Here is a 23,373-nt window from a genome sequence, read left to right as displayed (position 1 = left end):
TTCTCACTGACACGTCCTCACCTCAGAAACTCAGGGCATGTAGAAAATCTTGATCGTCCCACACGTAATTACAACTTTGTGGTGACATACTTGTGCATTCAACTCATAAATACAATTTGCCAACATGACTTGATGCATCAATTTTGGCAGATGTATAACATAACATTGTAAAATCTTCAGCGTACTATATTCATAGAGAAAATGTACAGTGTACTGCATAGTAGAACAGGGGTTTTCAAATTCTATATTTCTATGAATAAATGCCCAATTATACAGTAAAAAATCAGAAAATATTTTATTAATTCCTATTGAAATAACCAGGATTATTTTATTTTGTTTTATTTAATTTAATTTAAAATTTTATTGTATTTTATTGTATTTTAAATTTCCTTTAAATTTGTATTTTAAATTTCCTTTAATTCAATTTTAAAAAAAAAATTCATAGATCCCCCAATGCCTCCTTGCAGCCACAGTTTAAAACCCCTGATAAAAAGTACAATGCCATTCCAAAATACGCCATCTGTTTCTATCATACTGTTTTCCTGTCTTCATTTATCTGCAGAGCACATTAGCCCGTCTTCCTCATGCACTGTTACTATTTGCAAAAGTCTCTGAGTATGTCAGTCATATTGATATCACCGGTGATGAGGGGCAGATGAATGTGTATGAGAGTCACATATCCAGCTCTCACACCAGAGAGAGCGATACTGATTTTTCATTACGTTGACATCACAGTCCTGATTATACAGTGTCTCCCACATAAGAGACTTGAAGACTGAAACAGAGACATCGTCTGAATAATAATCACTCTTTTAGCTCTTTTGTCTCCATCTCACTCCTACATGCTCCAGAGAGGTTTACTTGTGCTTTTTGCTGTGAGACTTTATCTTATTATTATACCTTGTGAGGACTGTTGAACTATTAACCTCTGTCTCTCGGTCTATCTCTACTCCAGACGGCTGAACGACAATGAAATCCCCATCCTAGAGGCTACAGGAGCCTTCAAGAAGCTCCCAGACCTGCGCAAGATGTACAAACTGGTTTATTTCTTCTTTTTGTTTAAAGGGTTTGGCTGCTGAATGAAATTGGGGTATTTGGGAAATTCAGCTTTGTATGCGGTGAATGCTATGGACAATAGGACAAGAAAAGCTTCTGGAGTATTCCAACCTAGTGCGCAAAAGCATGCAGTGATTTACTGTCAGACAATATTTTCAGCTCACTCCAAAATTGGAAAAAGTGGTATTCGCTCAGGAAGAGGACCGTGATTTATCATGCATGAAATTGCTTACTATCTAGCACAGTTATAAATTGGACTGATCTAAAAGACTGACCTTACATTTTACTGTAGCATGGTTTAAAATTAAGCTGTGAATCATCATAAACGTGTGTTTAGGATACAACCACAACCTATTTATATGATGAAACAAAGAAATTTGCACTGTACCATTGCAACCTGTGCTTTCTGCCATTTGTCAAAATAATAAATAGTGCATTCAGGACACATTAAAGGAATAGTTCACCCAAAAATGAAAATTATGTCATCATTTACTCACCCTCATGTCAATTCAAACCTGTATGAGTTTCTTTCTTCTGTTGAGCACAACAGAAGATATTTTGAAGAATATTGGTAACCAGACAGTTGATTGTAGCCATTGACTTCCATAGTAGGAAAAAATACTATGGAAGTCAATGGCTATCGTCTACTGTCTGGTTACCAATATTCTTCAAAATATCTTTTTTTGTGCTAAACAAGAAATAAACTCATACAGGTTTGGATATAACATGAGGGTGAGTGAATAATGACAGATTAATTGTTGGGTGAACTACCCCTTTAATAGAAGTGATTGTGTGTTATGGGGAGTTGATGTTATTCTTGAATTCCGTGTTTGCAGAAACTTGAGTAATAATAAACTCCGGGACATCCGTGAGGGGGCGTTTGATGGGGCCGGAGGTGTTTTGGAGTTGGTGTTGACCGGAAACAAGCTGCAGTCAGTCAGCGGTCGGATGTTCAAGGGTTTGAGCGGCCTCAAAACACTGTGAGTATCACTCTCCCGTTTCACGATTAAGCTCATTTTTCAAAATCCAACCCTGCTTCTCCTGTTATCCTGCTCATTACAATGAAGACATGTCTCCGAGCCACGTTCACATTCATATATTCACACGACTCTGAATATAAATGCACAAACATTAGTTACGGCATTGGAAATCTGCTCTAAGGAATTGCTCTTATAGGCTTATTAAGAAAACAAATTTTCAAGAAAAATTGCCCTTTCTCAGCAAAAACCAAACTGTGATCGTCAGGTCTAATCAAAATGTTAACAGTATGAAGTTATTGTAAGAAACTAACATCGTCTATGTTGGTGTGCTATCGGGAACAAAGATGCTAATACAATGCATATTCTGAAGCCTGGTGGTTAGGAAAAGCCTTCCGTAGGTCTGCTGTCACTCTAATTAGCTTAATTGGAGAGAGAGGAGTGCACAGGAGCAAATGAATGGAATCATGGTCCTGCAATATTGGATTTAGTGGCTTTCAAATCCCAGGAGTATCTGTCCAAATTGAGTTTGCTCGTCTCAGATCCCTGTTTGTCAGAGTTTAACGCCGAATTTGCTGCTTTCAGGTTTTCATCACGGCAGACTCTGGTTTGCATTTAGCCTGTTTGTGCTGCTTAAGGCCTTTAGGAGACCCTGATTGTTTTGGGCTCCTCACCCCTCCCCAACCACACGCACACAAACTCATCTTATCTTGTGTCAAGCAGTGAGCTGCCTCAGCTGGCCACGTCTGCTGCACAGACAGAATCTCAGAGAGCAGGCACACATGGTTACAGCACAGGCCGCACTCCAAGATCATCGTCACACACAGACACGTTTACATAGCAGTCTCAACGGCCAGAAAGCCTTAGCTTTATTTAAACATCAAAAGTCTCTGGTTTAGTCTGATTATAATTAGCATGCACTAACCCATAATCTACACTTAAAACAAACCTTTTTTTTTTTGCATTTTCAGAATAATAAACAAAGAAAAGAAAAGAAAAAAACGTGTAGATTCTAAGATAGTTAGATAAGAAACACCAGGTCCAGTTCATGGGCTTATTAGACCCTGGTCTAGCTGAATTATGAATTTATTTATTTTTTGTATAGTCTATATAAAAATCAATGTGATAAGTGGGTTCTTCCTAAAAGAAGACAAATTGACGTATAATTTAATATGCATCACCCTGAAGGGGTTTATTCTGCGATAACAACTGGCTAGATGTACATTATCCTTCTTATTGCACGGCTACTTGCCACATAAGTAAATAATTAGACATGAAATATTGAGTTGGGTTGAAATATTTTATGAGCTCTTTAAACGCAAAACTTCCGTGTAGAGAAGAACAGTTGCTTGCACGCAGCAAGTTCAAACTAGACGGACATTTAAGGGATGCGGTACAGTCATACCACGTATTACACAGCATTTCACCACATAAATAATTATGGGGATAAGAGATTCATGATCTGAGATTAAACTGTTTTAAAATCATACCTATTTATTATCTTATAATCCATTACATTGTACAAAACAACTGTTGCAAAATGGCAGAATCTGCGTTTGTATGAAACAAGAGAGCGCGAGTCCGCGATACCTGTAAGACATGATTAAATAACTGAACACAAAATATTGATTTGAGTTTTAAATTTTATTACCTTTTAAACCCGCAAGAGTGTAGCGCTGACTTCAGGTACCCGGATCAGCCTGTGTTATCAGTTTTTACTGGTTGTTACCGGGGAATAACATACCGCTGGATGGCGCGATTGACCAATCAGAATCAAGCATTCCGCAGAGCTTTGTAATAATATAATATAATGTAATGTAATGTAATGCAATGTAATGTAATGACTATAGTCCATTTAGGGTGTTCTGTTGTGAAACAAAAAATCTATATTGTATGATAATATATAATTATTGTCATAATGTAGCCTATAAAAAGTTATTTATAAATAAAGATATACATATTTTTAAATGTTTACAATATATACTGTATGTAACAGCCCTGGTGAGAAACAAAATGCTAAGTATACTTGCAGCCAGACTAATTATCAGTATACTTGAAGTGTGCTATTTTGAAACATCTAATTTTGTACCAAGTATATTTAAGTTGTATTTAAATTGTAGTCAAGCAGAACTTTAAGTGTATTTAGTGTACTTTTGTGTTCTAAATTGGACCAACTTCAAGTATACTTAGTATGCTTTAAGTATATGCCTGTGTAGGGACTAATTTCATGCTTGATTAGTGATATTAAAGTCTACTTTATTTGTGTTACAAGTACATTACAAATTCATAACGAGTGTATTCGAAACATATAAGCAATATACCATAAGTGTATTTATATATATTTCTATTTAAAAATTATATATATTTGGCGTTTTTGCCTTGTATTAGGATAGAACAGTACTATTGAAAAAGGGAATATATTTCAAATACAATAAAGTATACTTTTTTCACTATGAATAATTTTAATAAAGACTACAAAGGAATAGCTCATTACTGTTGTTTCTCACAAAGTGTCCAACACAATGTAGACAAAACCTGACACAAACACACACAATGCAATATACAGTTCATTGTCAGTTAAGCAATGTTTCACTTGAATGCTCTGATACACAGTTAAGTGCTGTCTGCCGAAGCCCCATCAGATTTCCTTCTTGTAATCTCAAAATAAAAAAACTGCCAATCAATCATGCACACTCACTTTAGATTCCTGTCTCTGTATATAGCTACTTTCCTCGTTTATACTGGTGTGTATGTGTTCCTACCCACTGCATGCATGGCACATCATCTAAAAAAATGCCAGCAATGATACCATAAAACCACCATTGACTTAATGCATAACAGCAGCCACAGAGTCTCATAAACAATATGTTCCTCTCTCCCCGTGAGCTGTGTGCTGCTGTCTGTCAGGGTCAATGTGATCCAACCTGCCTCTGTGTTCCCCTCAGGACGCTGAGGAATAATCTGATCAGCTGTGTGGATAACACCACCTTGACTGGCCTGAGCTCCGTGCGCCTGCTTTCCCTGTACGATAACCGGATCTCCACCATCGCCCCTGGAGCTTTCAACACCCTGCATTCCCTCTCCACCATGTGAGTCCTCCACCCTCACACACACACACACACACACACACACACACACACACACACACACACACACACACACACACACACACACACACACACACACACACACACACACACACACACACACACACACACACACACACACACACACTCCCCTCTGTGCCATGGGTTCACTCTATCAGTTATGCATCCATAATCAACTGAATTCTTTAGTGCTAAAAAAATATTTGAAATAATAATACCTAAGAATTTGGTATTTGAAGCAAAACTATCTACTGCCTGATAAAACTATTCACTGAAGTTGCTGTGTCTGTACCAAACCCACAAATGAGTTAGTTAAATTCACAAAGACGCTGGAAATCAAACACAGTCCATCTGGTCACGCACCGCCACCAATCAACTGCCTATTATATCTTCATATGCAAAGCGGATGAGGATGTGGTTCAAGGAAAGAATTCTTATTGTTTGCAGATGTATTTTCAAAATTTTGAGGTTATGTTTTCTTATCTGGGTTGAAAACGGTTGTTCTTGAACCTCAGATGAGAACATGTTGCCCTCCCCGGGTCAGAGTGAATTATTCAAAAATGTCTAAAAAGTAAAATTGCTCTGCTGTCTAAACTTGGATTATGATTTTGTGCAATGAGGTTGTCCATACAAAGGCAAATGTAAGGAATTAATTCTTCTGCCATCTCATTTTTGCTTTTGATTGTATGCTGTAAAAAAATTAATTGGGAACAGCTGGAGAAAATGAAGTGCGGTACATTTTTAATACAGATTAATATCTGCATAGATTTTTGCAGGGGATGTAAACAAAGAACTGATAAACAAAAAGTGAACTGTGTCACAGCCCTGAGGGGATGACAAGAAAGAGAAAGATCAACGGGGGAAACTGAAAGAGATCTCACAGATGTTCATAGATAAACAGATGCTGTTAAGCATTCAAAATAACTTCTGGTGGAATCATAATTTAGGGGAAAAAAATGGAAATGATGACTGCCAACACAGCAAGCATCTGTAACCATTTGAATTATCATATCAGGCTTTATCTTGGCACACGTTACAATGTGCAACAATACACATGGTTCTCTTTTTCATTCTGTGAACCTTGCTTACTAACTGAAATATGTGAACAGATTCTGAGCAGAGACACACAGAGACTGTTCTGATTTGCATGAGAGTCATTCCTTCCATTCTGACCATCTAATCAAGTGTAGCATGCATAAACAACAGAGAGAATTTACACAATGAAGTCATCTTATCAGTGTAATGTACATCTTTTGTCTTTTGTCAAGGCCATAAACAACTATAAATTCTCAAACCATACAAGTGCTTTTTGTAGCTTACCACTATCACTATTGTGTTTTTTGCTTTGTGTTTTTGTTGTTGTTTTGCTTTGCTTTGTGTGTTTTGCTTTCTCTTTTGCTTTCTGTGTGTTTTTGTTTTTTTTGTTTTTTTTGGAATGTGTCCAACTACCTAAATTTATAGTTGTGTATATAGTAGTGTAAATAAATAAATGCACTAGGCTCTGTATCATGATTTTTAATTTTAATTGTAATTTTTTTTTTTACAAATGAATCCTCCATGCACAGTGTATTCTTAATCTGTGTAAATACGGCTAAGTGAACATAAAGAAACCTAAGTAACTATTTACTCAAAGCCTATATATAATGCATTATAAAAGTATTTAATTAATTAATTGTGCCTTGTAATGCACCTCATAATGCATTGTATAGCGTCATAAATAATTGTAAAGACAGTTATAACAAATTATAATACTTATCTATTAATTGAACACCTTTAGAAAGTATAATTGTTAAAAAAAAGACAAACAACAAATTTCAGATGTAACAAGGAATCTGTAAATATTATACTGCATTTTAACTTTGGTTACAGTTATGTATGAAAAATATATAATGCATTGTAGCGTACATTATAAATACCTTTATAATAATACATTATACATAACGGCTTTAACTAAAGTGTTACCGAAACCCTTAACTCTTCCTCACTTCTTATGCTATAAAGGCAACTTTTCCAATCAATCGGTTGTGCTATTTCTTTCAGATTCTTTATTTTTCATTCTCTTTTTGCTTTGCCAGCTCTCTAATTAGCCAACGGCGGACACATCCATGTCTGTTTCAGCACAGGGCAGCTAAAAATATCCAGAGAGAGAGAGAGAGAGAGAGAGAGAGAGAGAGAGAGAGAGAGAGAGAGAGAGAGAGAGAGTAAGGCCTCCCCAGCTATTCTCTTCCCAGAGTAGTGCAGCAGGCATGTTTGGCACACTTCCCTCCTTTTTCTCTCTCACTCCATCATTCATCCCTCCACCTCTGCCAAAATTAGAGCAGAGCGGGCGAGTGTTTCCGGTAGGAGAGTTTGTAGGGCTAAAGCAAGCAGTCAGGATAGAGGTTACTTTTGTGTGCTCACATTTGTGATTATCACAGTAAAAATAGATGTGTTTTTGTTAGCAATGTCCAATTTATTAAATATAGCAGGATAAGTAGTCTCTAATGTCTAGTTTGTGATATCATTCCCAAAGCAAACGTCTGCCTCGCTTTTCTCTCTCTCAACCTGTCTAGTGTTTCTTTACCTTACAGTATCTTCATGTACAGAAAGTGATGTAGGAATAATCAAAGGCAAACACATTGCTGGTGAGGGATTTAGTGTAGTGTTAACATTAACACCCCCTTAAGCTGCAAAGCATCTTTTGGCAAAGCAACGGAAGGTCAGCACACTCGATTCATTTAACCCACCGGCTGTAGTGTAGCAGACACTCTCAGCTACTGTATTTAAGAGGTCCTCTGTGCCTGTAGCACCGCTGCTCCTGCTCGTGTGATTCAGCGATGCATCAGTTAGACGGCCATCTGTACGGGCCCTCAACCAGTTCCCTGGTGGGCCTTCCAGAGTCATTTCTGGTAATGCTTTCAACTCAAGGCTACAGTTTTATGATTTTGGTCTGCGTGCCACCACCCGAACTTTCAGAACGCAGTAAGGACACATGAAAAATGAGTCAATAAGTTGATTCTGAAGCCTCTGATCCAGTGGTCCCAATAGCCATTGGTTGATGGATCTGTCTGTACCCAAAATGTGTCTGTGTCTTATTCTGATCCTTCATCTTAGTTTTTTTAAAGCACTTTGCTTTTAGTGGCTGTTATAACAGTGTTATAGCAGCGTGATAAAATGTGAACTAATGCAAAAGTTGTTATTTAGCATTACCAGCATTGCAGGTTGCATCAAAGTCATAATTAGCAATTGTATTGCTATTTAAATGTAAATTCACCCATGCAGTTCTCCTGCTGTGTTGAATGGGCTGAAGTTTGATTGTTTATGTGGTAATTTAACCCTGCTGATTGCTTTCCATTGTAATTATATAGTAATGAGGGTTTTCTTCTTCTTTCTGTTTGTGTACAGTAACCTGCTGTCTAATCCCTTCGTGTGTGACTGTCACTTAGCCTGGCTGGGACTGTGGCTTAAGAAGACAAGGGTAGTTACTGGCAACCCACGCTGCCAGAAACCTGCCTTCCTGAAGGAGATCCCTATACAGGATGTGGCCATGCCTGATTTCTCCTGTGACGGTACAGCTCTCTTTTGAGCAACTTCCTCTTGTACAATATGTTCTGCTTGCTCTGTTGGTGGATCAGGAACTCAGTTAAAGGGATAGTTCACCCAAAAATTTAAATTATGTCATCATGTACAAGTTGTTCCACCGTGTATGAGTTTCTTTCTTCTATAGAACAGAAAAGAAGATATTTCGAAGAATATTGGTAACCAAACAGGCTCAAGGTCCCATTGACCCATTGGTCCCAAGGTCCCATCAAGTCGATGGCTCCATCAACTGTTACCAACATTCTTCAAAACATCTTCTTTTGTGTTCAATGCAAGAAGGAAACTCATACACGGGTGGAACAACTTACTTGAGGGTGGGTAAATGATGACAGAATTGTCATTTTTGGGTGAAATATCCCTTTAATGGCTGCATCAAAGAGTATTAATGCAATAAACCACAACAAGTTGTGCATCACAGTGTTTTTTACCATAGTAAATGAGAATGGATAGCTTAACTCATTTAACTGTTGTGCAATCACTGTAAACAAGGTAAAAATTTTGTACTTTTACCAAACCTGCTAATGGTGAGTTATTATATAATGTTTATGATATAAATGTCATCATAAATATTTCTTATTGGTATTTGGGTTTTATTGTACATATACAGACTTAAAGATAAGATATATAGACTTATGTACAATAAAACCCAAAGTTACAGGGTAATGAACTCCATATATACAATGTATATACTCTAAATTTCCCTCTGAAAGAGGTTTATCACCTTTTTCACAACTATATTGGCATATGCAATCAGATTTTTTCATATATAAATACAAATGTACCAATCTATGCTACATTGTCTCCATCTATACAGTGTTGATTCTCTTTTATACTCGTCAACTCCTCTGTTTCTAAACTTCCCTGTTTAGAGGTTATATACTCCCTTTTAAGCAGTTCCTCATGAACCAGAGGCACATAGTCAGGACATTGAATAAGGGTTTGCAAACCTCAGCTACTATTTACACTGTAGCCTGTGCCATCCACACCACATCCATCTCCAGTTCCCATGAAATCACACTGCTCACATCAGGCCATTGAATCAGCTCCTTCCAGACACCATTCCAGACCGAGGCTTGCTCTACGCTCCATCTCCTCAGATTTCCCACACCTTCATCCCCCTCTCCCTGCTTCCCAGCGTCAGGGTAAATCACACCCGGCCAACTTCCCACAAGGCCACACCGAGAGGGCACCACGAGGACAAATGAAATGCTGAGCGTGGAGGCCTAAACATTATCTTCTCCCACTCTGTTTTTTATAGGGAAGAACTCGTGTCCATAAAGACGAGGGAAAACAGAACCTCTAGAGACTGACATAAAGTTTAATGGAGAAAAAGAAACTGCGGTTTGGCTTGTGTCTGGATTGGGTCCTGTGTTTCAGAAGGCCTTCTTGTCAAAGCTAGGGTGTTCTGGGTAGAAACAGCTCTTTTGCTGCTCCAGGACTTCAGGGAATATCGTGTTAAGAGAGCCTGCTCAGCTGTAGACGCCGAAGCACTTTGAAATAAAGAGGTTCAAAGTGAGAGAAATCGCCCTGGCTCGAGGTCCATTAGTTAGAAGAGGCTGTCTGTCAGGGCTCATGTGTTGTTATTCCGCTCATTTCTTCCTCCTTGTGCGGGGCGCCGTCACTTCAGCTTCAAAAAACTCACCAGGACAACATTATTTAGCTATTTCAGTGCTCTGCAATTACAGTTAGAGTAACAAAGTCAAGCTAAATTGATTTACGGGAAGATATTTTTGGTTGTTTGAAGTACTCCAGTCATTGTAAAACAAGCCCCCTTGGCCTTTCTGCGTTTGCAGGCACATCCAGGTCCAGCGTTCCCCTTTTCAGACTCGGTCTGTGAGTTATTCTTGGATCATATCTCAGTCTCCATTACCTCCCATTAATGGCTTAATTCACTGTTTCTTTTTAATCTGCAGGGTAATTCAGCATTTTACAGATAGCATCTTACAGAGCTTGGATGAAAGCAGCTTGGGAGGAGGCTACAAGTATTGCTTGCAGGAAATGCAAGCGAGGCCAAAAGTAATATTTAGCTGCTGATTTTAAACTCCTGTGCACTGTATCACTTATTATGAGCGGGCGTGTTCTGTAATAATGATACCCATGTTTGGAGAACACACTGGGGAAAGGGCTATTTTCAGTGAGGGTGCAATGCAATTCGGTGCTCACAGCACCTGTGCTCTTTTTTCTATTCTCCCTCTTTTTCCATCCTCCAAAAATCCCTTTTAAAGAATTGATGAGTTTCTAAATTAGATCTTTTAGCAATGCATATTACATTTTTCTCTTGCATGATGTAAAGGAGCATAAAATATGCATGTCTTTCTCTCTCAGGTATGGAAGAGAATATCTGTCTGCCGTCGGCCCCTCGCTGTCCGGATTCCTGCACATGCTCGGATACAGTAGTGCGCTGTAGTAACCGAGGGTTGCGTTCCCTGCCTAAGGGCATCCCTAAAGATACAACTGAACTGTGAGTTTCTTCTTATAACTCCCTTTATTTTTACCTTAATCACTTTAGGACAGAATCACAGCTGGTTGATTTTGTTCATGTCACATCCAGTTTTCTTTTTCTACTTGGTCAGTTTAGTTAATTAAAATGGTAACAATCGAGCCAGTACAGTAATACAAGTGAATAAATGAAGTGTATTTACAGCATAAAACCTGAAAACAAAATAAAACTAGAAAACTTTGGCCCTGTCCACACGGAGACGCGTTTAGCTGTATACATACAAATTTTTTATCGGATCGGCGCTTCGTCGAGACAGATCCGGCGCTTTGGGAGACTGAAACCGCCAGAGGTGGAAAGAGTAATAAAATATTCTACTCAAGTAAAAGTACTACTACTTCAATAAAATTTTACTTAAGTACAAGTAAAAGTACCGGTCTAAAAATCTACTCAAGTAAAAGTAAAAAGTAGCTCATTTAAAATTGACTCAGAGTAAAAGTTACTGAGTTACTTTTTTAACAGCGGGGGTGGGGTGGGGGACCCTCCCGTGTAGGGTTGTAATGGTATAAGATTTTCACAGTATGGTAACGTCTCAGAAAATATCACGGTTTACAGTATTAATCAATTGTTAAATAAATAAACTGTATTATTAAATTATGGGTATTATTATTATTATCATCAGTTAAAATGACAGTTAAATTTATGAAAATAGGATTTTTTTTTGGTTAAACAAATGCTTTTATTATAACAAACTTGAAATAATTTGTTTGTTTATTAAAATTTCAATAAAACATGTCTAATCAATTAAATTTGATAATTAATAATGAATTAGATTAACAACTTATTTTTAACATTAATAATTTATTAAAATGTTTAAGAATAATATTGTCCTATGAAATGTATTTTATTCAGAAAATTAATGTTTGTTTTTATTAGGGGTGTAACGATATTCGAACCAAACCGAAGAACCGCGATACAGAACCCACGATTCGAATGGCGATACTCTCATGGCGTACCGAACACGCCCCGCCCTGCAAGCTACCCCGGCCCCGCCCAGCCCGGCTAATTGATTGGACCTGGAATCAGTGTTGCCAAGTCCGCTTATTATAAGCGACTTTGGGCTTGTTTTTCTGTAAAGTCGCTTACAAATATTGGTAGTCGCGGGTCGCGTTTTTTTTTGGGCTTGTTTCTAAAGTGTAGTTGCTTATTTGGGCTTGTTCTCAGCTCGTTGTCAAGCAGATATTTTCTATATGTTATTTAAACGTAGGAGTTTGTCTTGCCTGTTCCCTCTGTCTCTCCCCTTTCCCTATACACAGAGTTTTTTCCCCACCCACATCCTGCTTCTAATTGGCTCTGACCCAGATGGCAATAAGTACTAGCCAATCAGAGGCAGAGCAGGGCAATCGGTTTTTTTTCTGGTTAGGAAAACGTCAGTGAGTGACGTTTAAATGAAAATACGTGCGAGTCGCGACTGTCGCGACTGATGGTGACTGGACTGTAGGAGAGTTTTTATATATAAATTATATTTTAGATATTATAGATATAGATATTATAGTTTAATATTGTTTAACCCTTTAACTGTCACTCCCCCTTTTTTCGCATAGACATGAAAATCACTATTCAAACTTAAATGGTTGTAATTCAAGAATGCTTTCGAATATAGACCTATGGTTGGTCTTGTTTTAAAGAAGACATTTGCCAGATTAATGTTGAAATGAAGTATTATGAAGTTATGAAAGTGAAACAGAAAAAAAGTTATACAAGTTTGAGTTTATGAAAATGAACAATGTAAAAATATAATTATTTATATTTTATATAAAATATATATATTACAAAATATATTTTACTCTAAAACTGCCAGAAAATGTAAGCCAAAAATCTGAAGAAGTTGTGTTCCAAATTTTAGGTTGATATCTCAAAAAATGAGCTTTCAGTAAGATTTTATTTGGCCGCAGTACCAACATTTTTCACTAGATGGACAGCCAAGCTTCATTACAGAAGAAAAATAAACTACCGTGTGCACAGTTTTACAAAACTAGGCACAGTTTACCAATCTGTCCACATGGATGTAAATTGACAATCTGTACCCACAGTTTAAAACTATCTGTCACCACGGATTGTAACAGTAGCGGTAGCGCGGAGTAAACGCGAGTAAACGCGAGTAAACGCGATCATCTCTTCCTCAGTTACAGAATAAACATGAATGGACACCTGAAGGTATGTTGAAAAATACAGTATACTTACTGAAAGGCATCATAACTCGTGTAATCGCTCAATCAGCGTTTCTGCAGCGCAAAGACGTCAATAAAACTGCATATCTTGTCACTAGCATTATATTTACCTCAGCAGGCTAGTGATTAAGTGTCCACAACTTGTTGGTTCCTAGAGAAATGAACTCTTGCACTAAATAAATGCACAATATTATCCTATATATTATATTTTACTTAACCTGTTAATTATATCTTGATTATTTAAAGTACGTTTAAAATATCTTTAATGAAAATGACAGCAACTGTGTAAATTATTATATTTCAATAACAAATTAGAGTAAAGTTAATGCAAAAACTGACAAAGACACAATTTTTTCATTAAACCACTGTTTAATTTTGTTTTTTAGCTTTCTAAACCGAACCGAACCGAGACATCAAAACCGTGGGAAAACCGAACCGTCAGTTTTGTGTATCGTTACACCCCTACTTTTTATGATTTAATCCAAATATATTATCAAAAACGGTGGTAGGCTAATCAAATGTAAATTTAAACTTGTGTCCTTTTATTTTTTGGGGAAGCGCTGCAAAAAAAAGATTTACTAAATTAAACCATGGACAAAAAAAATATTCCTATAAATAATGTTCAAATAAAATGTATTATTATTGTTATTATTATTATTATTTTGAGAAGTATGCTACGTTCTACTGTATGCCTACAATAGTAATATATTTCTGTCATAATTTCTCCTAGTAAAACCGAACTTTTATTTTGACGGTTTGTGAAGACCTGTTAAAAGTGTATTTGACAATGGATTTTCTCAAATAAAATTATGAAAATGCTCATTAGGCGTTCTCTCAGAGCAGCTCTGGAAATGTTCATGTATTCTTATCCTCAAATTGTTTGTGAGACGCTGAAAACACCATGAACGTCACGAGTACTTGAGTATGTAGTAGACAAACGCAGCTCAGCAGAACAAATAGGGTTAACTTATATATTTACTTGCAGTATTTTTGTGCTTAGCTTAATTATCCACAGACCATGTCGCGATTGGGTTTATTGCACAGTTCTACTTTCCATGTATTCATCCATCCATTATTTTGTATGTTTTACGTGACATCTGCATTAAGTGAATTCCATTTTCATGTCTGGATTCCGGGATTCCCTTTGCATCACGTAAATCGGGACATACCTTTATCTGCAGGAGGGATGGTGTCCTATATACTCTTTTTGCAGCCACTTTGCGTCCACATTTTTTGCAAATTGGATATCTATCCTCGAGGACAACCACGCTTTTTTTCTACTTTTCATACTGGCCATAATTCGCTTGGCGCTTAGCTTTCAGCTTCAGCTGGGCGTCACCTTTTTTGCGCGTTTGTTCTCCCGCCCTTCAATCAATTCAGTAGTTTCCGGAGTGTGTGATTCCCCCCCCCCCCCCTGTATTATTATTTTTTACTCAGTAACGGATATGATTTCAAATGTAGCGAAGTACAATACTTCAAAGAAAACGTACTTAAGTAAAAGTAAAAGTACAGATTTTAAAAACTACTTTAAAAAGTAGAAGTACACAAAAAAACTACTCAATTATGTAACGCGAGTAAATGTAATTCGTTACTTTCCACCTCTGGAAACCGCTATTTTTTGAAACCGGGTCCCAGGGTGGATAAATCTGAAAACGACACCCTTGTGTTTTCGTGTGTACGGCCAATCTATATATTTTGTGAAACGATGATGTCATCACCCCACGTGTCGACTAGTCAGACGCGCTAAATCAGTAACAACAGTTCATGCTTCAGAAGCTACTGAGCCTCTTTTATTTCTTTATTTATTATTTAGGCCTACTTTAATGTATTTTTTATTTTATTTCTTTATTTTACTTCTTTATTTATTTATATTTCATTCTTATGCTATGATGCTTGTATTTTGTCTGATTAAGACATTTCGTATTTTGTAGGGATGGGCATTTCAAGCTAAAATAATATTCGACGATCGCTGGGAATTATTTTATTATTATTCAAAAAACGCACCTCTGCCCCTCATGCTCACCGGCGTTAACTCCGACATTAAATTTCTCTATAGGCTATTGTAGGCCTACATGTTGTAGCCATTAAAGAAAAGTTAGTTTCATATTTATGTTTAAATATTATGTTATTTTTTCCATTTCATATATGTTGATTAAATGAAAAGTGAATAGCGTGAGTAGTAAGATGCGCAATATCGAGACACATCATTTGGACCACTTCATTAAGTTTTGTTTTGTATAAAGCCTTTCTTTAAAGTGAATTTCGTTTTGTATAAATTCTATCTTAATTTTAATCAATGTTTCATCAACCAATTTCCTGGATTTAATAAATAAGAAGCAAATATAGCAGACAATAGCCTATAATCAGGACACGGAGGCGCCGACGCGATATAACTTGCATCGCACGTGAACTGGAGCTTGTCTCATAAATGAACAGAAACTCAGAAATATATCTAAGCTTGAAATGTCTACTTTTAAACAAAACAATTCAAAACGAAAAGAAACAATTCACAATACAATACTTTCACAATACTGCGAAGGTGGCGAGTCAGCATCGTCACAGAAAACACTAGTTTATTAATAAACAATTGAAATGTCTCCTTGCTATATTTGACACATTCATAATGATTAGCCTATTTGCCGGTTCTTTGTGGCAAGCTTTATGCGTCTGCTTTAGCTAACTAATCGAATATCGTGACTCATCCATATTTTGTACCAGGCCATTTAGGGTTTTTCATATTGTTCTATAAAGTTCTTGGTAAAAAAGAAAAGAAGCTACTAAGGCCTAATATTAGGCTACATACTGTATATTATTGTATACAGCACGAAAGGTTTATTTGCAAGTCTTCTTCTCTGTTTTTAGTGTATCTGTGTCAGAAATACAGCGCCTCATACTGGTCTGGCATCTATACTACATCGGTTTCAGTCGGTTTCAGTGGTTTCGTGTGTACGCAGATATTTCTTGAGACGGCGCCGTGTTTACGGATTTTTTTTTTAGAATGAGGAAAAAAAAGATTGGATAGGGAAAGCTCTGGCTTCGTGTAGACGTGGCCTTAGGCTGTTAAAAGCGTGGAGTCAATTTTCACCCTACCATAAATGAGTCCTTAAGAGTCCTAGTGTGTTGAATGTGTTCACCAGTGTGTATATAATCTACAAAAGTGATAATCCAATAAAATGTGCTTTCTGGAAAGGTAAGTCCTCAAAGAGTAACTCCACATTCCATGCTGTTGATGATCACAATTGGTCGTCCAGTTAATGACCCCGTTTGCATGCCATGCTGCCTCCTTCATGTGGTCTACTTCCTACTTAACAGGCAACTCACATAACAGGAAGAGCCAGGATCATTTAAAGACATGCACACATAAAACAGATAAGAGAGAATACAACATGTAAACTTTTTAAAACTCTAATATACATAAAATCTTTATAATATAGAGTGGTTTAAACATGTGTCATATGTGAAAGTGTCACAAAACAAACCAAAAAAATTATTGAATTCATTTGATTATTCATCCAAATGCCCAAATGAGCAGATGGAGATTTGATCCATTGTCAGACAGATTGATTGATGGGATGTGTTTGTACAAGAAGACTAGAACAAAAAAGCACACATAAACACTATTATCACTACCACAACGATTCATAACTATATAATAACTATATTATATTATGAACAATCAAAAAACATAGAAAGCTTTCCATTTTTAGTTGAAAACTAATAACTAATAAACAATACTATCAGTCAAATTCATCTTAAACTTTATTTTTTGGGTTGTCTCACTCTCTTTTGTCTAATGTATCACACTCAAAATATGAATGTTGGAAGGAGGAGAGAGAGTTTGTATGTGTAACTGTACAAAAGCGCACAAAAAGAACGTACTGTTGATTGGCACTTCCTGCAGACTGGGTGTCTTTCTTTTACGGAATCCAAAAAGATGGCTAAGTTAACCTTTAAGTTGTGAGTGAATGTATTACAAGGGCAATCTGTCTTGTAAGAGGTGTTTCTTGAACACAGTGGTAATATCTCATGGCTTTATACACTACATCACACAACCCCGGGTTTCACAACCCTCAAGCTGTCGTTAGATATATTGACAACTTTGACAGTGGCATTATTGACCTTCATTACTCAAGAGTCTACATGTAAATCTGCCTGCCATGAGCAATGCAGTTTCTGAAACATACCCATTTTTAAAGAATAAAAAAGCCCATGATATGTCACGTGCTGGCCATTATCCAGCTCAGACTGTATGAGGGTCAATGAGTTGCTGCACAGTGCAAAGGTGTCCGTTATAATCTAATGGACCAGTCAGATGAAGAGAGAGTACAGCTCCTTCATAGAACTGCTGACACACAGGCCGTTTACACTCGACAAGAGTTGCTCATACTCCCACTTAAACAGAGAGAGTGAGAGCGATAGATGGAGAGACAGGGAAGCAATAGAACAAGCCGACGGCGACAAAGAGGAGAAAGAAATCACAAGGTATCAAACAAACGACAAAGAGAGACTGATATTAAAAAGCGGTTATATTACCGAGTGTAGTGAACCGGAAAATCTTGCTGTTGGTTTTTCAGCAGAAGGACAGGGATTGTTCTTGGATCGTACAGGAAAACTCCAGAAGCACTGACCTCTTCTCCTGTGTTGTAGTTTTGAAGAGCGTATCACTGATCACTGACAGACCCCATTATCAGCTGGCTTTGATAGCAGACCCTGAAGTCCCTATCAAAGCCCCATCTATCTGTGTCCTGTCGTCTTGCAGTGGTCTGGACTGCTGACGTTCTGCTGGGCTCAGCTGAGAACAGCCTTTTAGCACGTTTTAGCACGCAAAATAAGGATGAAAGAAATGTTGTAGATAAGCAATGCAAGCAGCTAAACTTCAGACCTGATCTTTAGCTCTGATCTGAACCCTAATGTACACAGCAAGGCAGCTCACTTTGTGGTTATAAATGTCTTCTCTTTTTTATTTATTTTTTTATAAGCATGAAAGTACATTTAAATGAAATCTTGTTTTGCTTCGTACCTTGTCTGAGGAGTATAAATTTGTCTGTTAACAGGATTTTTCTTACCGTTTCAGATACTTGGAAGGAAACCTCCTCACATCCGTGCCCAAAGAGCTTCCTAATTTGAAACAACTGACACTGCTGTATGTATTCCTCCTCTTTTTTTATTGAATTTATTCATTTGGCATACACATTTATACAAAGCTGCCTACTGTGAATTGAATGTCTTCATTTGTATGTATGTTTTAAGCATTCCCATTTATATTTCCTGAAGCTGAAGGATATATGAGGCACCTCTGTACAATACAAATCTCACATAAATAAATAACAACTTACAGTAAAAACGATTGATTAACTGGAAGTTACCTTACCAACAAATGTATGGCTTTTGGAAGTGAAAGCTATGAATTGCCATATAGTTTCCAGTGAAATAACATTCCCAGAAGTGATGCATCACATACCAAATTGAAATGCATTAAACTTCACAAACCAGTATTATTATATTGTATTTAAATGAATAGGTTTCTGCTCACTTTTGTTGTCAGTAATTTACATTAAGGTGTTTTGTGTTATATTTTATGATTTTAGTTCATGTTTTTTTTTTGCATTATTTTAGAAACATGTTTGCTATCCTGATGGTGTTTTGTCTTTGTGTGCATATGACTCTATATGCAGTATGAGCATTGGCCATGGTTTATGTAAAATTCACCAAAATAGTCACCAATACGCCATCTCATAATACCTGAAACATTTGAACTATTTTTTCCCCAAAATGAATATCTGGCAACCGAACCTGCCAGTTCTTTAGTGTTTTATGCATGTTTTAAGCCATTTTTTATAACCTTTATTTAACTAGGTTAAAACTAACTAAGATTAAATGTCTTTTCTATGAGTAAACTGGCCAGGGTTGTGAAGGTATGTTGTAGACTTTGTTCTGAGGGTGTGTAATTGAATCTGCTGTGTGTTTGTGTGTGTTTCCTCCGCAGAGACCTCAGTAATAACAGCATCAGTCTTCTTGCCCCTCTCACCTTCAGCAACATGACGCAGCTCGCAACCCTGTAAGTTGAAGCCATAATACAACAATCAAACACAGTTTCTATGTCGACATTGTTCCGTTATATGAACATTACTACTACTGACTAAAACATTTTGGCAGAATTGTTGACATTAAATGGCAGATTTGTCTCCATCTCTCTGCAGGATCCTCAGCTATAATCAAATTCGCTGTGTCCCGGTTCATTCATTTGATGGCTTGCGTTCTCTCCGCTTGCTGTAAGCCTCCCTTTTGTATTTTACCTGATGAACCAGCGATCTGCTGCACAGTCACTTCTCTCTCTCTCTCTCTCTCTCTCTCTCTCTCTCTCTCTCTCTCTCTCTCTCTCTCTCTCTCTCTCTCTCTCTCTCTCTCTCTCTCTCTCTCTCTCTCTCTCTCTCTCTCTCTCTCTCTCTCTCTCTCTCTCTCTCTCTCTCTCTCTATCACACACACACACACACACACACACACACACACACACACACACACACACACACACACATAAACTCCCCATGCACCACAACACCTCTATGAGATCCTAATAACCTGCCTTATGAACTTAACGTCAGGAGATTAGTGTCTGAACAAAGCAGCTTTAGAACAACACGTTCACAGCATCAGCAAGTTCTGAAGGAACAAAGCATTTTTTAAGAAAGCAGATTTTAAGAGCTCTTTTAAGTCGCGTGTTTTTTTGTTTTTTTTTAATAACGACATTTATTTGAAATAGAAATCTGCTGTAACATTATCAATGTCTTTACTGTCACTTATGATCAATCTAACAAAAGTAATTAATTATTGAAAGGTACCGTATGTCCCTGAAATTATTCCTGTCCTTTAGTGAATTGTGAGCAAATAATTTTTTATTGAACTGTAATTTTGTTAAGATTGTCATAAGTAAAAAGTGTAAAAAGTATTTTACCACATATTTAATGGTAATTTGATATGTGGTAGAAATGACATTTGTCCATGGCAGGTGTAAAAATTGATATATAAAAAAAGACAATTCTCCTTAGATATTTGTATATTCTCTCTAACAATTTATTAGTAGACAAATAAACAAACTTTAGTTGTACACAAACCATTAGGTGGCCATTGTTGAAAAAAAACAACCTTAAATGTCTCTCAGCATTAAACTGGATGGTTTACTTTGTGGCTCTGGGCAGGATAGGTTATCAACACCCTGTGTGCACAGATATGTTAAACAGACCAAAGGACGCCCACCTTATTCCGGCCTCTTCATGTTTAGTCTGCCAGGCAGTCATCATTGTCACTTTTTAATTTCCCAGAATGCCTCAGGGCCACTGCTGACTTGGCCTCATGGGTCTGTAGCTGTCCAATCATGCTCTCAGGTTGCAGTCTGAGTGTATATGTGTGGGCCGAGCGCCCTGTAATAGAACAGGATAAATTATTAAACACAACTGACACAGCATACAATGAAATCTCAATGCAAATCTGCCATTCCCACTGGTGTCTCACAAAAACGGCAGAGGTTTTCCATAATTCGCGCTAAATGCCTTGAATGACTGACCCTTTCTTTCTTTCTCTATCTCCCCTCTTTCATTCTTTCATCATTTATAGTGCGGAAAACAATGAAACCAACTCCCAGAGCTCAATGCTTTTTTTCATTTTCTTTTCATTCTTCTCTTTCAGAACCCTCCACGGAAATGACCTTTCAACTATTCCGGAGGGAGCCTTCAGTCACTTGACATCTCTGTCTCATCTGTAAGTGTGTGTGTGTGTGTGTGTGTGTGTGTGTGTGTGTGTGTGTGTGTGTGTGTGTGTGTGTGTGTGTGTGTGTGTGTGTGTGTGTGTGTGTGTGTGTGTGTGTGTGTGTGTGTGTGTGTGTGTGTGCCAGTGTGAGAACGTTCTCTCTCTGCCTCTATTATTGATGGACTCAGTCTCAACCTTAGAGACCAACTCAGGTCTTTAGACTCAATGTAAGTTTTACCTCATTACCGTGTGCAACCTAGAGAGAGTGCAGCCTTGTGCTCCGCGCTCGGAGACCGAGCCCCAAAGGAAATCTTTGTACATTTTATTACCGCTAAAAGGCATCTATTATGAAGGCTTATGGCCGTGCTGTTTTTTTCCTCTCCGGCTGTAGTTCCTGTTGCAGGTTTGGAGTGGGGATACTGTAGCTCCTTGTGTCTTCATTGAAAAGAACTGTCAGGATAAAAAAATACATTGAGGAATAAAGGCCCTGTTGAATTGAAGGAAGTGCGATTGGGATTTCTGTAGTAAATGAAGATGTCGGCTTTGTAATGTACTGTAGTGTAGTATAGTGCATTCTATTCATATCGGAACAATCGTATTTACGAGTTAATTACAAATAAGGAACTCAAAATTGTCTTTGAGCTCAGAGTTTCAGAGTTGGGGGATTGTGGAAAACATATGCATCTTCTCCTCTACCATCTCTAGTTGATGGTTCCAACTCGTAAATACGAAGTTCTCAGGAGGACTTGAATGCACCACTAAGGAAAAAACAAAAAGTGTTACCACTAGACCAGGGCTTTGTCCAACCCTGCTCCTTGAGAGCTACTGTCCCCAAAGTTTAGCTCCAACCCCAGTCAAACACACCTGAACCAGCTAATCAAGATGTTCAGGGTTACTTGAACATTATACGCGTGTGTTAGAGCAGGGGTGAAACGGAAGTCTACAGGAAGGTAACATTCCAGGAGCAGGGTTGGAGACCTTTGCACTAGATCCACGAATCATACTGCTATTCTTTTTAAACAAAGTGTAACACTCGTCTCCTCTCATGCAGGGCTCTTGGAGCGAATCCTCTATACTGTGACTGCGAGCTGCGCTGGTTGTCTCAGTGGGTGAAGGCTGGGTTTAAAGAGCCTGGCATCGCCCGCTGCACTGGACCACTTGACATGGCGGACCGGCTGCTGCTTACCACCCCCCTCAATCACTTCCAGTGCAAGGGTAAGTCTCATTTCTGTCTCGTCTTTCTTCTCTTCTGCTGGTTAGTCTCCTCCAGACACGTTGAGCCATGGTGCCCGCATGGGAAATGCAGATTCAAATTTGGTCTGCGTCATTTCCTGACCTAAATCCAAAATATTAATAAATAAATAATATAATAGTATATAAATACTATCAAAATAAAAGAATTTCAGAGTCAGAGCAGAGTTTACATTTTGATAAAGTACTTATTTTTTTTCTAGAAATAACATGTACTGTTTCACAAGTAAAGGGTCAGCTTATTTTTCATGCTGACCTTAATGTCACCTCCATTCCCTTTGATTTCTCATTCTCTTGCTTCTCTTCCACACATTTATTCTTCACAATTTGTGTCGTGTGCGTTTCAGGTCCAGCAGATTTGAATCTGATGTCCAAGTGCGCCCCCTGTCTGGCGGCTCCCTGTCAGAACAACGGCACATGTGTGAGTGATGTCATAGGCTCCTACCACTGCACCTGCCCTTTTGGCTACAAGGTGAGTGAACAGCCAACGGCCCACATACATCATCGGGCAGCATCTATCCTATCCTCCTGCTCACGTGTACAGAATATACACAATATTCCTTTGAGTTATGTGCATCATTACATGCAAGAGAGCTTCATCATCCATCTTCCCAATCTCAACTTCCTGTATCTGAATTTCTTGATTAGTTCCTATTGTACTCAAGGCAGGCGTTTGTGAGGCGATGTTTGTGTAGCAGACTCATACTCAGCAGGAACCGTATGACCTTGGGGGTCAAGCCTTGGGCTGTTGGCAAACGCATTGCAAGTGATGTGAAAGATGTGAGCTGCTTTCAAAGGCAATTTATTTAGAGACAAGAAGCTATGAGAAATGAGAAGTGTGACAGGGAGTGTACAAAAATGCAAATTTTACATCATCAAGCAGTTTACTTCCATGAGCTAAAACAGATTGCTTTTCTAAACGTACCAAAGTACACATGAACCAAATTTTAGACCACCTTTTCAAGCAAATTGGGCTACAGATTTACAAAAAC

At 37.8% G+C, this 23,373-nt stretch overlaps 1 protein-coding gene across 1 annotated transcript in view; it reads left to right on the top strand.

Moving 5' to 3' along the window:
• slit3 (slit homolog 3 (Drosophila)) overlaps positions 1-23,373 on the top strand; it is a 210,168-nt gene that overhangs the window by 160,417 nt on the left and 26,378 nt on the right. The window contains exons 16-26 of the mRNA XM_077235918.1: positions 956-1,030; positions 1,893-2,036; positions 4,979-5,122; positions 8,525-8,688; positions 11,045-11,180; positions 18,462-18,530; positions 19,374-19,445; positions 19,588-19,659; positions 21,071-21,142; positions 22,182-22,345; positions 22,729-22,853. Of these exons, the coding sequence (XP_077092033.1) occupies positions 956-1,030; positions 1,893-2,036; positions 4,979-5,122; positions 8,525-8,688; positions 11,045-11,180; positions 18,462-18,530; positions 19,374-19,445; positions 19,588-19,659; positions 21,071-21,142; positions 22,182-22,345; positions 22,729-22,853 (1,237 nt within the window). The remainder of the gene's footprint in view (positions 1-955; positions 1,031-1,892; positions 2,037-4,978; positions 5,123-8,524; positions 8,689-11,044; positions 11,181-18,461; positions 18,531-19,373; positions 19,446-19,587; positions 19,660-21,070; positions 21,143-22,181; positions 22,346-22,728; positions 22,854-23,373) is intronic.

The sequence above is a fragment of the Siphateles boraxobius genome, unplaced genomic scaffold (assembly GCF_051911475.1).
Source record: "Siphateles boraxobius isolate OS27281-9 unplaced genomic scaffold, OSU_SipBor_1 2, whole genome shotgun sequence".
In the NCBI taxonomy this organism is placed as follows: Eukaryota; Metazoa; Chordata; class Actinopteri; order Cypriniformes; family Leuciscidae; genus Siphateles; species Siphateles boraxobius.
This window is presented reverse-complemented; position numbering and strand designations above follow the sequence as displayed.